Below are 17,881 nucleotides of genomic sequence, written 5' to 3' on the forward strand. Positions count from 1 at the left end.
TTTTCACCTATCCACTCCACCCTCTCCTCCCTGACCTATCACCTTCATCTCCTCCCCCACTGACCTATTGTACCCTATGCTACTCTCTCCCCACCCCCCCCCTCCTCTAGTTTATCTCTCCATGCTTCAGACTTTCTGCCTTTATTCCTGATGAAGGGCTTTTGCCCGAAACGTTGATTTTGCCAGTCCTCGGATGCTGCCTGAATTGCTGTGCTCTTCCAGCACCACTAATCCAGATACATACAGTTTTATTTGGTTCTCTTTATTTTGCATAATGAACATATGTTCTGTTGTTAAAGAACATCTATCACTTTACATGAAAATGTTTCAATGACTGACCGCCATGGTGACCTACCACAAAAATTTAACCTATGAACTATCAAGGTGGGGCTCACTCTGGGATCTGATGACTTGTTTTACTATTACATATGTCCATAAAGAAGAGATTTGAATGAAAGAATTTCACCCAAAGCATCACTGTAATATTGATTGAGTGCTGAACCATATTTCAGACATGAAATGGAAGTTCTATAGTTCTCTCAGAGGATGCAAAGGTGCCATTATCAGTATTTTAAGGAAGAGCAGCGATCCTTTCCCCTCTGTTCTGACCAGTATTTATTCTCCAATTCAGTTCACAGAAGAAAGTGGTCTTTATCCCGTTTCTTTTTGTGGAAGCATTCTTTTTGCAATTTTGCTGCTGCTTTCCAATAATAGAAAGTACTTTAGATTGTCCGGGGTGTGGGGCTGGGGTGAAGGGTGATATTTATTTCTAGTCTTTATTTCATTTCAAAGTACTGGAAAACTCAGTGGGTCTGGCAGCATCAATGGTGAGAGACATTGAATTAACATTTTCAGGATAAAATGAGTTCCAAACAAGAAAGTTTAACAACAGAGTTCCAAACACAAGTCATCTTAGAATCAAAATATCTGTTTTTCTGTCTCCTGAGCAGGACCAAAAAAGACTTGGGGTATACACACACAAATCTTAGAAGGTTGTGGTCAAGTTGAAAGCATTCTCAAAAAATTAGACTGATCTTTGAATTTATTAACTGAAAGACTGTGTACAAAAGCAAGGAAAATATGCTAAACCTTTTTAAAATGCCATTTGGGCCTTCACAGGGTGAAGTGTATTTAATTTTGGGGTCCAAACTTTAGGAAGGAGTCAAGGCTTTGCAGAGACATTTACCAGAATTGCATCAGGGATGCAGGGCTTCAGTAATGTGTACAGACTGGTATATCTAGAACTATTCCTTTTGCAGCAGGGAAATAGTACAGACGTCTTCCAAATCATGAAGGGTTTAAAGAGAGTGTATAAAAGAGAAACTGTATCTTGTGGCTGAAGAGACAGACTAATTGGTAATAGAACAAGGGGTGACATGAGTAACTAATGTTTTTAAACAGTAAGTGCTTTTCTTTTTGAATTCAAGGTCAACCGTTGGAACAGATATGTTTGCGTATTTCAAATTAACTTGGGCAAATAATTGTATTTAACGTAAGTGCAAAGCTATGTGAAAAGAGCAGGGAAGTGGAGTTAATTGGACACTTCTATCAAACAGCCAACACATTGCATGATGGACTTAATTGTCTGACTGAATTATAGATTGGTTTATGTAACAGAAGGCAGGCGATTGGTCTATCGAGTCCAATCTGAATCTCTGCGAAAGCAAAGCAGGTAGGTCAACTTACCACATTTTCCTGTGTAGCCCCAACTTTCTTTTACTCATTATATATTTATCTAATTGTCTTTTAAAGGCCTCAACTGAATCTGTTTTTACCATTCTGTCAGGACGTACTGCCAGATCAAACCACCACTGTGTGAATTTTTTTTTATCATGCTGCTGTTATTCTTTTGCCAGTTGCCTTAAAACCAGATTCCTCTATTTCCTGCTCCTTTTACAACACACAACTTCTCCCAATCAACTCTGTCTGGACCTCTCAACATTTTGAACAGCTCAATATAATCTTTTCTTAATCTTCACTCCAAGAACAATTGGACAAATATTTTCTGCTCATCTTGAATACCTTCATGTCCTTCCTAAAGTGTGGTGTCGAGAACTGGTCAAAACACTCAAGTCCAGGTTGAATAATTGATTTATAGAGGTTTTTTTTCTTCGCTTTGCTGTTTTTCTTACTCAAGACCCCTCTTTATGAATCCCAGGTTTCTGAATACATAATTAAACACTGTCTCAATTTGAGCTGCCACATTCATTGACTTGAGCACATATACACCAAAATTCCTGTGCTTCTGCCCTCAAGTTTGGACTTGCTGTCCAACTTATGCTGTCCCTCTGTATTTTAACTATGAAGTTAAAAATCACACAACACCAGGTTATAGTCCAATAGGTTTAATTGTGTGAGAAACAAAAGCTCACTCACTTTAATAATTTCAGTCTGAGACGAATATCTGAATAACCACTTCTTGTTTTATTATTTGTACACCTATAGGTGGGTGCCTTGTCTAATCACCCGTTAAGGTAATTACAGAATGCACACTATATCCAAAAATCTTTCCCAATTTATACTATATTTTGTCCTTACTCCATTGTCTGTTCCCTGCTTCGCTTACGTCACTCATTTCCTTAAGACTTATCCCACAACTTCTGTTTATCCTATCTTGTTCATGACAAACTCTTATCTCTGACTCTTACCTCTGTGTGTAGGGTGTTTGACGTCAGTCTACTGTAGGTTATTGATTAGGCATATCTTTTCTTCTATCAGCATCTATTTCCATCCAGAGGCCACTTTGACCTCTTTGATTAGGGTTAGTTCCTGTGTCTTGAGGAGAGGAAACAGATGCTTCCCTGTTTGCCCATATATCCACCATTGTTCTGTATCCATGTCTCATGCTAACTTATCATTTATTTTGCTAAATAGGTATTTTCTCATTCCTATTCTATATCAGAATTTATACTTGCAGAAATAACATTAGTTCATTTATATCCCACAATTGGAAGCACAGTAGCTTTTGGAGCGACGCTCCTTCATCAGGTGATAGTGGAGGGCTCGATCATAACTCAGAATTTATAGCAAAAAATTTGCAGTGTGATGTAACTAAAATTATACATTGAAAAATTGATTGTCTGTTAAGCTTTTCATCTGTTAGAATACAGTGATAGTTTCACTTCTTTCATGTGTAAATCACAAAACCTTTTTTTTTAAAAGTTGCATTCTCGGGTTAGCTGTTAACAATGGTGATAGCTAGACAATATGTTGAAGGTGTTTAGCCCCCTGTGTTCTCTGTCTATGACCTGATGTTTAGATTGATTCCAATCTAAAAAGTGAGATAACAGAGTTTTACAGAAATTCATGCAGTTTTTGAGCTCAGAGTTCTAAATGAATGTATGCAATTTTTGAGCAAAGTGCACTGTAACTCTGCAAGTACAAATTCACCCTACAAAATATATCTGTCTGTGTGTGTGTCTGTCTGTCTGGGGTGGGGGTTGTGAGTGTGAGAAAGTGTGTGTGTGTGTGTGTATGTGTGTAGTGAGTGCAGAGTGTCTTAAGTCTGTGAGGGGGTGCATGTGTGAGTGTGGGAGTCTATAAGGGTGTGTGTGGGTGTCTGTGTGCACGTCTGTGTGTACCTGTGTCCGTGTGTATGTGAGAGTGTGTGTGTGTAGTGCAACGGTGATCTCCTGTAATGTGAACCCAAGGTCCCAGTTGAGGCCCTCCCTATGGGTACCGAACTTAGCTATCAGCCTCTGCTCAGCCACTTTCCTCTGCTGCCTGTCTCAAAGTCCACCTTGGAGGATGGTCACCTGAAGGTCCAAGGCTGAATGTCTTGGACCACTGAAGAGTTCCCCAACTGGCAGGGAACCCTCCTGTCTTTTGATTGTTTTGCGGTGCTCATTCATCCGTTGTCATAGCCTTTGCTTGGTTTCCCCAATGTACCATGCCTCTGGGCATCCTTGCCTGCAACGTATAAGATAGACAATGTTGGCTGAGTCACATGAGTACCTGCCATGTACAAGGTGGGAGGTGTTTCCACACGTAATAGTGGTATCTATGTCCACTATCTGACACTTTTAACTACAAAACACTAGTCCGCTTTAAATCATTTCACAATTCTCTGCACTAAGTTTCGGCAGCCACATGTCCCCCATTCCATAAACCTCTTGATGCTTGTGATATCCTCTTTCCATTTCACAATATTTCAAAGTTTTCTGCCATTCCCTGCAGTATTGATCCCATGATTCCATACAAATTATTACGGCTTGTCTGTCTCTGTCACACGTTTAGTCACCCTTCTCTCTAACTCCCTCTAGTGGAGCCACAGCTGATGACTGACTCCTGAGAACTTGCGAAACAATTCCTTGGTACTGCTTTAATACAATTCCATTAACTGTGCTCCCTGTAGGATTCAAAGCGAGAAGTGCGCATCAATTCCACCATGCTGCATTGCCAGAATAATGGGACATGGAACAGTGACTCATACTCCTGCAGACGTAAGTGAAGTTATGTAATGTATTCTAATAGGCTGTGGAATCTCTCTAGGTAAAAACAATGACTGCAAATGCTGGAAACCAGATTCTGGATCAGTGGTGCTGGAAGAGCACAGGAGTTCAGGCAGCATCCGAGGAGCAGTAAAAATCAATGTTTCAGGCAATAGCCCTACTTCAGGAATACAGACAGAGAGCCTGAAGAGTGGAGAGATAAGTCAGAGGAAGGTGGGGGGTGGGGAGAAAGTAGCATGGAGTACAATAGGTGAGTGGGGGAGGGGATGAAGGTGATAGGTCAGGTGGGGGGGAGGACTGGATAGCTGGAAAAGAAGATAGGCAGGTAGGACAAGTCATGGGGACAGTGCTGAGCTGGAAGTTTGGAACTGGGGTGAGGTGGGGGAAGGGGAAATGAGGAAACTGTTGAAGTCCACATTGATGCCCTGGGGTTGAAGTGTTCCGAGGCAGAAGATGAGGTGTTCTTCCTCCAGGCATCGGGTGATGAGTGAGTGGCGGTGAAGGAGGCCCAGGACATCCATGTCCTCGACAGAGTGGGAGGGGGAGTTGAAATCTTGGGCCTCAGGGAGGTGTGGTTGATTGATGCGGGTGTCCCGGAGATGTTCCCTAAAGCACTCTACTAGGAAGCGTCCAGTCTCCCCAATGTAGAGGAGACCGCATCGGGAGCAACGGATACAATAAATGATATTGGTGGATGTGCAGGTAAAACTTTGATTAATGTGGAAGGCTCCTTTAGGGCCTTGGATGGAGGTGAGGGAGGAGGTGTAAGCGCAGGTTTTGCAATTCCTGCAGTGGCAGGGGAAGTTGCCAGGATGGGAGGGCGGGTTGTAGGGGGGGCGTGGACCTGACCAGGTAGTCATGGAGGGAACAGTCTTTGTGGAAGACAGAAAGGGGTGGGGAGGGAAATATATCCCTGCTGGTGGGGTCTATTTGTGAATGATTTGGTTTATGTGGAGGTTGGTAGGGTGGAAGATGAGCACCAGGGACGTTCTATCCTTGTTACGGTTGGAGGGGTGGAGTCTGAGGATGGAGGTGCGAGATATGAACAAGATGCGATGGAGGGCATCTTCTACCAAGTAGGAAGGGAAATTGTGGTCTCTAAAGAAGGAGGCCATCTGGTGTGTTCTCTGGTGGAACTGGTCCTCCTGGGAGCAGATACGGCAGAGGCGGAGGAATTGGGAATACGGGATGGCATTTTTGCAGGAGGTAGGGTGGGAAGAGGTCTAATCCACCCTCCCCTTCCTGGACATCTCCATCTCCATTAATGACGACTGACTTGACACCAACAGTTTTTTACAAACCCACCGACTCTCACAGCTACCTGGATTGCACCTCTCCCTTGTCCTACCTGCCTATCTTCTTTTCCACCTATTCACTCTACCCTCTCCCCCGACCTATCACCTTCATCCCCTCCCCCACTCACCCATTCTACTCTATGCTACTTTCTGCCCACCTCCACCTTCCTCTCACTTATCTCTCCACCCTTCAGGCTCTCTGCCTATATTCCCGATGAAGGGCTTTTGCCCGAAACGTTGATTTTACTGCTCTTCGGATGCTGCCTGAACTGCTGTGCTCTTCCAGCACCACTAATCCAGAATGTGGAGTCTCTCTGTCCATCATTCTTCCAGTAATTACTTCCTTCAATCTTAGCTTATTGACCAAGTGGATATCTTCTGGTGCATTGCCATATCCCTACCTCAGGACTAGGAGGCACAGGTTCAAGGCCTAGTTTGTTCAGAGCTGTGTAATAACATCACTGAACAAGTTGATTCGAAAATATCTACCTTTTTGATCAAATAATTGTTCAGGAAGAGACAACAACAGGAGTCAGTCATTCTGCATTTCAAACATATTCCCATGTTCAATGATGTTATGGCCTGCCTGTCATAGTATCTCCTTATGTGGCAGGCTGTTCTGATTTACGCACTAATGAAGTATCTTGAGGCCAAGGGCACTTGATGTTTTGTCAGAACAGAACAGGAGGTGGACTATTTTTTTGTTTGAGAATGGCAGAATGCGGACCGTGGTTCCAAAGATCAAAGCGGAGAATCAGTTTGCTTAGAGACAAGAGAAAGAAAAGGTGAGGTTGGATGCAAATGTTGCTGAAAAAGCCAGCATCTGTTGCCTATTCATGAACTGAGGAGCTTCTCAGCTAGTTCGGAAGACAGTTAAGAGTCAACTACATTGCTGTGGGTCTGGAGTGACGTGCAGGCCAGACCAGGTATGTAGAGAGATTTCCTTCCCTCAAGACCATGAGTGAACTAGAGAAGTTTTAATCATAATTGACTATAATTTAATTGTTATTATTATTATCAATGTTGGGACTAGCTTTCAATTCAAAATTCATTTACTGAGTTTTATTTCCATGAGCTGCCATGTTGCTATTTAAATTCACATCCCGAGAGCCTGGTCTCCAGAATACTATATGATGGCATTACCATGATGCCTCCGTTTTCACATATAAATGCCTCATCTGTAGCTACATTGTTGGACTTGTATACAACAAGAAATAGTGACAGCTTTTAAGGAAAATACCATCAGCGTAGGTTAACCTTCATACTGCTTGGCATGAACAAACTGACAAAGGTAGATTTGATGATGTGGAACAATCCAGCAAACAGGTTATTAGTAATAATGAGTTAGCAGCATTAATTCATGATCCTCCAATCAAGGATCTTCTGGAAAAGAGTGATCACGATGAGTTAGAATTTCATGTTACATTTGAGGTTGAGAAACCTGATGTCTAAAACAAGTCTCTTAAATAAAGACAGTTATAAAGGTATAAACACAGAGTTAGTAAAAACAGACTGGAAAATTGTGAAATGTAAATTAAAGAAACAAAAAATTATAAATATTACTATTGAAGTTATGAACCTTGAAAGATATCTCATGATTGATTGTAGCTTATTGCTCGACTGTTTCCCATTCACAGCCGTGAACTGCGGACCTCCCAGTAAACTGACAAATGGACGTGAAAACTTCACATCCACAGTTTACAGACACTGGAATACGTACAGCTGTGAAGAACCATACTATGAACTTGAAGGAAACGGTGAGACCCATTGTGTTCATGGCAGCCAACAAGCATCCACGCAGTCTAAATCATATTTTCAGACTTGGAACTTACTCCATTCCTTGTAGTTTATGAAACATCAATGCTTGTGCACAAACCACAGAAAGCTAGCATACAGGTGCAGCAGGTAATCAGGAAGGTTCATGAATGTTGGTCCTTATTTCACAGGGTTGAGAGTTTAAGAGTAGGGATGTCTCACTCCAAGGTGTACAAGGCATTTGTGAAATCACAGCTGGAGTACACAGAGCAGTTTTGGTTCCTTTGGGAACTTCATCGGAGGCAGTTCAGAGAAGTTTCAGTAAGATGATCCCTGGTGTGCAGGGATTGTCTTATGAGCAAAGGTTAAACAAGTTGGGACTCTGCTCATTGGAATTTAGAAGGAGGAGAGATGATATCATTAAAACATGCTTGATTCTTAAGGAGTTTGACAGAGTAAATGTTGAGAGGATGAGAAGACTCACAGGAGAGTCTAGGACCAGAGGGCATGTTCTCAGATTTAAGGAGTATCAATTTAAGGTTGAGATGAGGAGGAATTTTTTCTCTCAGAGAGTTGAGTCTTTGGAACTCCTTGCCACAGAGCAGTGGTGAAGAGTATCCTTGTGTATATTTAAGGCTGTGAAAAATAGATTGTTGATCAGCAGGTGAGTCAAAGGTTATAGGGAATGAGCAGGAAAGTGGATGTGAGGAGTGTCTGATCAGTAAAGGTCTCATTGAATGGATAAGCAGGCTCTCGGGGCTGCATGGCCTACTCCTGTTCCTATTTCTCATGGTCTTATGTATAACAGTTAATATCGATGTCAGGATTTCTGGAACGACTGCTTTTAGAAGCAACAATAAACTTTAAGTAAGAGGGCCCATTTAAGACCGAGATGAGGAGGAATTTTTCCTCTCCAAGGGTAGTGAATTAACAAAACTCTTTAATGCAGAGGGCTGTCCATGTTGAGTCATTAAGGTACATTCAAATCGAAGACAGAATAAAATGCATTTCGCAACTCAGAACTGAGCATTTCTTATGGGTATTGGGCCATCGGTAGCAGTAGAATTGCATTCAACTACAATTTGTAATTTCACGGCAAAGCATATTTCCTTCTCTACCATTACTGTAGGGTCAGGCGAATGACCCAGCTGCAATGAAGAATGCAAGAGGGCAGGCCAGGAGCAGCATCGGGCAGACCTGAAAGTGAAATGAACTGAAGTGAAGCTACAGCACAGAACCATTTTCATGCCATACAGTGGTAGCCAGGGTTAAGCAATCCCTCATTCAATAGACCGGATCAAAGCTCTGCAGTCCTTCTGCTTTCAATCGTGCATGTTGGTGGGCAATTAATAACTCACTGGAAGGGAAATAGGTTCCTTCAATATCGTCAAATTCAATAGTGGGGGAGCCCAGCACCTTAGAGCAAAAGGCAAGACTGAAGCACTTAAGCAACCTTTAGCCTGAAGTGCCAAATAGATGACCCATATTGACTCCCTTCTGAGGTGCCTGCCATCACAGGCAAATTGCTTCATTTCACGTGATATCAACAAATGGCTGAAGGCACTGGATTCTGCAAAGGTTATGAGCATTGACAAGATTCCCCAAATAATACTGAATATTTATGCTCCAGATCTAGCCACACCCCAAGATGTGCTGTGCTAGTAGAACTACAACATTGGAACCTACCAAATAATGTGGAAAGTTGCTTCTGTCTGTCCTGCCCACAAAGTGAGAACAAGTTGAATCCATTATCTAAATGTACAAGTCAAAGTGTGTTACAATACACTCCACTTGTCTAGATGAGTGCAGGTCTGGAAACTTGACATCATCCCAGAAAAAAAATATGCATCCTATCCATCAATTTAATCATCCACTTCCTCCACATAGTAGCAGTGTGTACAATTTACAAGATTAAGCAAAACAGCTCATAAGAATCCTTCAACAGCACTTTCCAAAACCATAACTATCTGGATGGAGAAGGACAGCAACTGCATGAAAACATCACCACCTGCTCATTCCCCTCCAGGACACGCATCATCCTGACTTGGAAATCCATCATCTGTCCTTCACTGTCATTGGGTCCAAATCCTGGAACTCCCTCACTAAAAGCCCGATGTCAGTCAGCAACAGTCACAGAGTCAGCATTGCTGTGAAGTGGATTGTGAAGAGGATGGAAACATGGGACTAGGACATCATAACTATTACAGAAACATGACTGAGGGAGGAAAAGGACCAGAAGCTCAAAGTTCAGGGGTATAGATGGTATAGGAAGAATAGCAGGTGAGGCAACAGAGGAGGGGAGTTGCATTTTTGATTAAGGAAAATGTCTCGGCAGTATTTAGAGATGATATTCCTGGAGGGCCTTCCAGTGAAGAAACACAGGGGGAGCTGAAAAAAAAAAGAGTGTGATCACTTTGCTGGGATTGTACTATAGGGTTCCCAATAGTTAGCAAGAAATTGAGGGTCAATTTTGTAGGGAGATCACAGATAGCTGTAAGAATAATAGAGTTGTAAGACCTGTGGGCTCACCCATCTCTGGACTCATAGCAGAAGCAATGATGTAAAGATTGGAACAAACAGCCCTACCACAAATCCAACCCAAACTCTGGATCAGGTATGTAGATGACACATTTGTCATCATTAAGAGAACAGCAATCAAGAACACACACCAGATTGTGGACACCATAGTCACAGGGATCAGATTTACGAGAGAGGAGGAAACCAACAATAAACTCCCATAACTGGGTATGATGGTCCAAAGAACTGGGTATGATGCACCACAAAAAAGTGTGTAGGAAAGCTGCACACACCGACCAGGTGCTGAACTACAACAGCAACTAGCCAAACACACACAAGAGAAGCTGCATTAGCATCCTGTTCAAATGGGTGGCAACACACTGCAGCACTCCTGACCTACAAAGGGAAGATGAAGAACTTTTCTATGGATTATTTGCCAAGAATGGATCTCCCCATAAGTTCATCTGCAGATGCCTTACAAACAACGTGACAAGGACATACCATGACCTAACTCACTAGTCATGCTACCTTACATAAAAGACATGTCAGAACTGACAGCCAGACTTCTCCGAACATCAGATTCATGACAGCCCATAAACTGACAGCCCACGTTCAGACAATAACTCACCAGGACTAAGGACCCTCTGCCCACCATGTGCAAGACAAATGTGATTTACAAGATTTAATACAAAGTCCACGCAAAACACTATATAGGACAAACAGGCAGACAACTAACCATCCGCATCCACAAACACCAACTAGCCACTAAACGCCACGATTAGCTGTCCCTAATAGCCACACCCACAGATGACAGGGACCACAAATTCGACTGGAACAACACAATGATCACATGACAAGCTAAACGTAGGAGCCTGAGAATTTCTAGAAATATGACACTCAGCCACGGAATCCGTCAACAAGCACATTGACCTGGACTCAATATACCGGCCACTACAATGAACAACTGGAACCGGCAACCGGAAGCAGCAGGAACAAAACCAAATAAATTCCAGAAGATGCAGTACAGCAGCACTTCTCAGGAGGCTCCAAAGCACTGAAGATGTCACCTAGACAGGGGACAAAACATCTGTAAATCAACTTCCCAGCTTGACAAACATACCCATAACCATGACAACCAGCATTCGAGCTACAAGTCTTTACCTTAACCTTGAAGAGTTGTACTAATAGAGGATTCAAATTTTCTAAACATAAACTGAGACTGCTATAGTGTTGAGGGCTTGAGTGTGTTGAAATTTGTTAAGTGTGTTCAAGAAACCCTTCTCAACCAATACGTAAATGGACCTACTAGAAAAGGACCAAAACTTGACTGTTTTGGGAAATAAAGCAGGGCAAGTGACTGAGGTGTGAGGATCTTTTTGAAGCTGCTGGTTACCACCGTTTCAGAAATGGAGCTGTGGGTGGGCTCACTTTGGGGCTTTCGCAATGCTGAGATTATCTTTACAGCACGCTCAGTGAGGTACTCAAATCACACCAGGGGAAGACTGCAGAAGGGGGTAAGTTACAGCCAGGAAAAGTAAAAGAAGGCAGGTAGAGCAGGATACACTGTGGCCAACCCCTCCCTAAGATTTATACCTTTTTGAATACTGTTGGTGGTGGAAGCACAGTCATCTCTGGGGATACCAGTGAAAATCAGTTCCATAGAACCATATGTAGCATTGCTGTGTAAGACAGGAGGAAGAAGAGTAGCAAGGTTGTATTGATAGGTATTTTGAGATAGTGATAGATTATTAATAAGGGGAAAAACAGTCATTTCTGAGGCAGTTAAAGAGATTCCAGGCTGGTATATGACCTCCCTGGTGCCAAGATCGAAGATGTCACGGAGATGCTACAGGGCACCCTGAAGGGGGAGGGCGAACAACCAGTGGTCATCATATATATTGGTACCAATGAAATTAGTGAGAAAAAGGGCTGATGTCTTATAAGGTGACTATAGAAAATTCATTGATCAGATGAATACGTGGTTGAATAAATGTTGTAGTGAGGAAGGATAAAGATTTATTGACATTGAGACAGGTTGTCTGAAAGGTGGAACCAATACAAACGGGACCAAAGTGTTTGAAGGGTTGTTAGAGTTTAGAGTGGAAGGAGTGGAAACCTGGACAGATAGACAGAGGAGGAGCAAAAGATGGGGGATAGTATTAGATCCAAAGATGGGGCATGTAAAATTGTCAGAAAAGCATCAATTGTCAGAAAAAGCTAGCAAGAATCAGTTTAAAGTAAGCATTACAGTGGACCACAGTATCACAGGATCACAGTGCCAAAACAATCTGCAGCATGGAAAATGGCCCTTCAGCCCACAGTGTCCACACCAGTCAAAAACAACACCAAACTATTTGGTGGATTGGTCATGCTAAATTGTCCATTGTGACCAGGGATGCACAGGCGAGATGGATTAGCCATGGGAAATGCAGGGTTATAGAGATAGTGTGGGAATGTGGGTCTTGATGGGATGCTCTTTGGATAGTCAGTATGGACTCAACGGGCTAAATGGTCAGCTTCCACACTGCAGGGATTCTATGACTCTATTCTAATCTCATTTTCCAGCAATTGGCCCAGAGCTTTGTTGAGTATGCAAATGTACATCTAAATGTTCTTATGAAAGTTTCTGCCTCTGCCACCCTTAAAGGCAGTGACTGCTCATGAGGCCAATTTAAGAAAATTCAAGAGTCCCCAAAAACTACATGAACAGAACTCACAGTCAAAACTACAGCACTGCCTCCTGAGCAACTTGCTATAAGTAGAAGATAGTTATAGATTATGAATGATGTGCGTTAAAAATCATGATCATCCATATTGGACCAGGGGCAATGATCCCATGAGCCCATTTGGGAAAAAGGATGTAATTTTATGCAACCTTCTCTCTAATAGATAGCTCTTTCCCTTGACCTTTTTCTCTCCACCAGCTGTCTTTGAATGCTCGGCTGATGCTGAATGGGTGGACGTTACGAGTGGCCAACCGACCATGCCCAAGTGTAAACCAGGTAAATATTTAACAAAATACATGAAGAGAAAAACAACATGAAATCATTAAGTAATACCACCAACAAGGAATCCACTCACCTGTCTTGCCTCTATTGCTTTGTATGTAGACATTTTTAATTAAAAATACTCCTCACTGCCGTTTCCCCATTGCCTAAAAATGTACATTAGATTACTTACAGTGTGGAAACAGGCCCTTCGGCCCAACAAGTCCACACCAACCCGCCGAAGCGCAACTCACCCATTCCCCTACATTTACCCCTTTACCTAACACTACGGGCAATTTAGCATGGCCAATTCACCTGACCTGCACATCCTTGGACTTTGGGAGGAAACCGGAGCACCCGGAGGAAACCCATGCAGACTCGGGGAGAACGTGCAAACTCCACACAGTCAGTCGCCTGAGTCGGGAAATGAACCCGGGTCTCTGGCACTGTGAGGCAGCAGTACTAACCACTGTGCCATCTCCTCCTCAGAATTTTATAATCTGCTTCCATTGACTGTTAATGATCTTACTTAAAAATCACACAACACCAGGTCTATAGTCCAACAGGTTTATTTGGAAGCACGAGTTTTCAGAGCAGCACTCTGAAAGCTAGTGCTTCCAAATAAATCTGTTGGACTATAACTTGGTCTTATGTGATTTTTAACTTGGGAAACCCCAGTCCAACACCGGCATGTCCAAATCACTAATGATCTTAAGTAACCTACCATCTGAAAAAAAAATTCCTCCTGCTGCAGCTTCTTTTCCCATCATATATCTACTCATCTACTTACCAAATGTGCTGCTATAGAGACATTACTTTCTTGGGTTTTCAAAATCTTTCAATCTTGAACACCAGAATGAAGTCTTTTCTTTATCTTCTCAGCTCTGGGGAGAACAACTCCAGTGCATACAATGTATCATCGATAGTCAAAGGTGAGATACCGGAAGACTGGAGGTTGGCTTATGTGGTGCCACTGTTTAAGAAAGGTGGTTAGACAAGGCAGGGAACTACAGACCAGTAAGCCTGACATCGGTGGTGGGCAAGTTGTTCGAGCGTCAGAATGTCCATGTATTTGGAAAGGCACAGACTGATTAGGAGTAGTCAGCATGGCTTTGTGCCTGGGAAATCAATCATGTCTCACAAACTTGATTGAGTTTTTTTGAAGAAGTAACAAATAGGGCAGATCGGTAGATGTGATGTATATGGACTTCAGTAAGGCATTCGACAAGGTTCCCCATGGGAGACTGGTTAGTAAGGTTTGATCTCATGGAAAACAGGGAGAACTAGCCATTTGGATACAGAACTGGCTCAAAGGTAGAAGACAGTGGTGAAGGGTTGTTTTTCAGATTGGAGGCCTGTGAACAATGGAGTGCCACAAGAATTGGTGCTGGGTCCACTACTTTTCATCATTTATATGAATGATTTGGATGTGAGCAGAACTGGTAGAGTTAGTAAGTTTGCAGATGACACCAAAGTTGGAGGTGTAGTGGACAGCGAAGAAGGTTACCTCAGATTACAATGGGATCTTGATCAAATGGGCCAATGGATTGAGAAGTGGCAGAGAGACTTTAATTCAAATAAATGCAAGGTATTGCATTTTGGGAAAACAAATCTGAGCATGACTTATACACTTAATGGTAAGATCCTAGAGAGTGTTGCTGAACAAAGAGACCTTGGAATGCAGGTTCATAGCTCCTTGAAAGTGGAGTCACAGGTAGTTAGAATAGTGAAGAAGGCATTTGGTATGCTTTCCTTTATTGGTCAGAGTATTGAGTACAGGAGTTGGGAAGCCATGTTGCAGCTGTACAGGATATTGTTTCGGCCACTGTTAGAATGTAGTATGCAATTCTGGTCTCCATCTATCTGAAAGATGTTGTGAAACTTGAAAGGGTTCAGAAAAGATTTACAAGGCATTTGCCAGGTTTGGAGGATTTGAGCTATTGGGAGCGGTTGTATAAGGGTGTTTTCCCTTAAGCGTCGGAGGCTGAGGGGTGACCTTATAGAGGTTTATAAAATCATGAGGGGCATGGTTAGCATAAATAGACAAAGTATTTGCCCTGGAGTGAGGGAACCCAGAACTAGAGGGCATATATTTAGGGTGAGAGGGGAAAGATATAAAAGAGACCTAAGGGACAATGTTTTCACACAGAGGGTGTACGTGTATGGAATGAGCTGCCAGAGGAAGTAGTGGGCTAGTACAATTATAACATATAAAATGCATCTGGATGGGTATATGAATAGGAAAGGTTTGGAGGGATATGGACTGGGCACAGGCAGGTGGGACTAGATTGGGTTGGGATATCTGTTTGGCATGGACAAGTTGAACCAAAGTGTCTGTTTCCATGCTGTACATCTCTATGACTCTATGAACTTATGCAATCTCTCATCAGGAATTATAAGTTTCTTGTCCTTCGCACAAAGCAGCTCAATCTGTTTCCATACACTCTCAGAGAGTTTCATATCCTTTTGAACATAGTGCCCAGGATGAGACATCATTGTCCAGCTGGGATCTTAGCAATAACTTCAGAACAGTTTATCAAGTCTTTCAGGATTCTGTCATTCCCAGAGAGTTGAGCACAGATTTTGCCTGGTAATCAGATTTGGGGATGGCTTTGTACAATGGGCAACACAGTAGATGCTGTTTAAAATCTCTCACAATTGCAGTTTCTTTGTTTTATTTTACAGAAGATATTGTTTGGGTCCATTTTAATTGTACACATAGAGGGGATTGTAGTGTGGCTCTTGATGTAACACCATCTGACTGTGTGCTGTCCCCAAATCAAACATGTGCCAGGGTTTCAGTTTTGGGTAATTAATATTTGCAAGTCTTGCATTTGAGTGGTTATGAGAACTTATTAACTGCTCTGATTTTCATCCCTTCACAGTCTGTGGGATGAGCCGACTCTCCTCTGAACCTGGGCGCATCTTCGGTGGCAGACCAGCTGAGTTGGGCGATTTTCCCTGGCAGCTGCGTTTGATCATTGGTGGATCTGCATATGGGGGTGGAGCCCTGATATCCGATGGTTGGGTGCTGACGGCTGCTCATCTCTTTGACAATTCGCATCAGGTGAATATCCATGGTGGGATTGTTGACATGAGACATAGGTCACGAGAAAACCAACTCCCTGTGGAAGAGGTCATTGTGCACCCAGACTATAGGAAACAAGTCCAAAAAGTACAACCCAACTTTGATCATGACATTGCCCTGATTAAACTCAAGCAGAAGGTCAAACCTGGACCAAACTTGTCTCCCGTCTGCCTGCCTAAACCAGAAAAAACTTCATCACTGCAGCATGGCAAACTGGGCTACATTTCAGGGTGGGGAAGGACGGAAAGACATCAGAAGGCTATCTTCCTGCAGTATGCTGCCATACCTATCGCCAGCATGGACCACTGCACAGGTTCAAACTATGAGGAACCGAAGCCAATTTTCACCTCCAACATGATCTGTGCTGGAAGAAGTGATTTTGACTCCTGCCAAGGTGATGCTGGGGGACCCTTTGTGTTCAAGGAGCCCCAGGACCAGAATCGTTATGTGACCAGGGGCATTGTGTCTTTTGGACCCAAGCATTGTGGCATTAATGGGTTGTACACTCATGTGGAGAAGTATCTGGACTGGATTGAGACAACCATAAGGAAATATGAAAGAAACGAGGAGGACTGAACTAATCCATTCTGCTGTCAATCACAATAAAGTATAATGGTGAATTTGTGTATTTCTTTCTTTCTCGCCATTTTCCTTTCTGTCTCTTTGTATTCCTCTTTTTCTCCTCCTGAGAAACAGGAAGTCAAACCCTTTTGTGGAAGTCATACCCTTCTTCCTATTTCTCAGTCTCTTTCTCACAATCTCTGTCTTCAAATCTCTCTCTCTCTTTCCCTTTCCATATATAAAGTTAATTGGAATGAGCTGTGAAATAGTTCTGCCTCCCATTTAAAATAATGGAACCCCATTCTTGTGTGTGTATGTTTTTATTTGTTTCAAGTTTGAGAGACAGAGAATAAATGAGATAGGGAGGGGTAGAGGGACATGAATGAGAGGCAGAGGGGCATAGAGAATAAAATAGAGAGGGGGTAGAGATAGAGAGGAATAGAGATTATATATAGAGAAAGATATGGTGGAACAAATGGAGATAGATTCACACAAAAATATACAGCGCACACACAGGTGGAGATATATTTGGAAGGCAAAACAAAGAATGAGAAATACACAGCTATATACAGACACAGAGAGAGAGAGAGAGAGATGCACACGCAGGCAAATGGAGAGAAATAGAAATTTAGGGAGAAAGAAATATGGGCAAAGTTGCACAATGCTTTTGAAGTAGAAAGTTGTGTCTCAGCAATTTCCTGAATTTGAGGTCAGAAACTTTTCTCAGAATCAAAGGTAAAGAGGCCAGCTCAATCTCGGACTGTTACCAGGGATAGATTCAGTACCCAGGGAATAGAGAAGTGAGTACAAACAATAAATTAAATCTTATTAACATCTAATTGGATGATTTTTCTGCTCATCCAGAACTGAATGTTTGATAACTAGGCTGCAAAATAACAAAATTGGAGCAGTCAAGAGGGATGTTGGTGAGGTTATCTGCATACATGAGGAAACTAACACTGTGCCTCAGGTGACATTGGTTCCAGTTGAGACTGAAAGATTTTTAGGTTGTAAGTAACTATAATCTTTAAAGAATATTTGGATAACCACTTAAATTATCAGAATATCAAGGTTATGGACAAGCTGCAGGAAAATGGGACTCAAGTAAGGTTAGAGTAGTTTTTGTTGGTGAGTCTCAATAGACTGAAGGGCCTCTTCTGTACTATATGATTCTATGATCACACCTTGGCCTATGGTCACACCTTCAGTATAATATACTGAAGAACA

At 42.4% G+C, this 17,881-nt stretch overlaps 1 protein-coding gene across 2 annotated transcripts in view; it reads left to right on the top strand.

Moving 5' to 3' along the window:
- Window positions 1-16,953, top strand: part of LOC122542923 (complement C1s subcomponent-like) — a 44,231-nt gene extending 27,278 nt beyond the window's left edge. For both annotated transcript variants that reach the window (XM_043681066.1, XM_043681067.1), the window contains 4 exons: window positions 4,355-4,442; window positions 7,384-7,503; window positions 12,943-13,020; window positions 15,891-16,953. In XM_043681066.1, coding sequence (XP_043537001.1) covers window positions 4,355-4,442; window positions 7,384-7,503; window positions 12,943-13,020; window positions 15,891-16,669 — 1,065 coding nt within the window. In that variant the 3' untranslated portion in view covers window positions 16,670-16,953. The remainder of the gene's footprint in view (window positions 1-4,354; window positions 4,443-7,383; window positions 7,504-12,942; window positions 13,021-15,890) is intronic.
- Window positions 16,954-17,881: the final 928 nt, after the last annotated feature.

Source organism: Chiloscyllium plagiosum, chromosome 41 (genome assembly GCF_004010195.1).
Source record: "Chiloscyllium plagiosum isolate BGI_BamShark_2017 chromosome 41, ASM401019v2, whole genome shotgun sequence".
NCBI classification, from domain to species: domain Eukaryota; kingdom Metazoa; phylum Chordata; class Chondrichthyes; order Orectolobiformes; family Hemiscylliidae; genus Chiloscyllium; species Chiloscyllium plagiosum.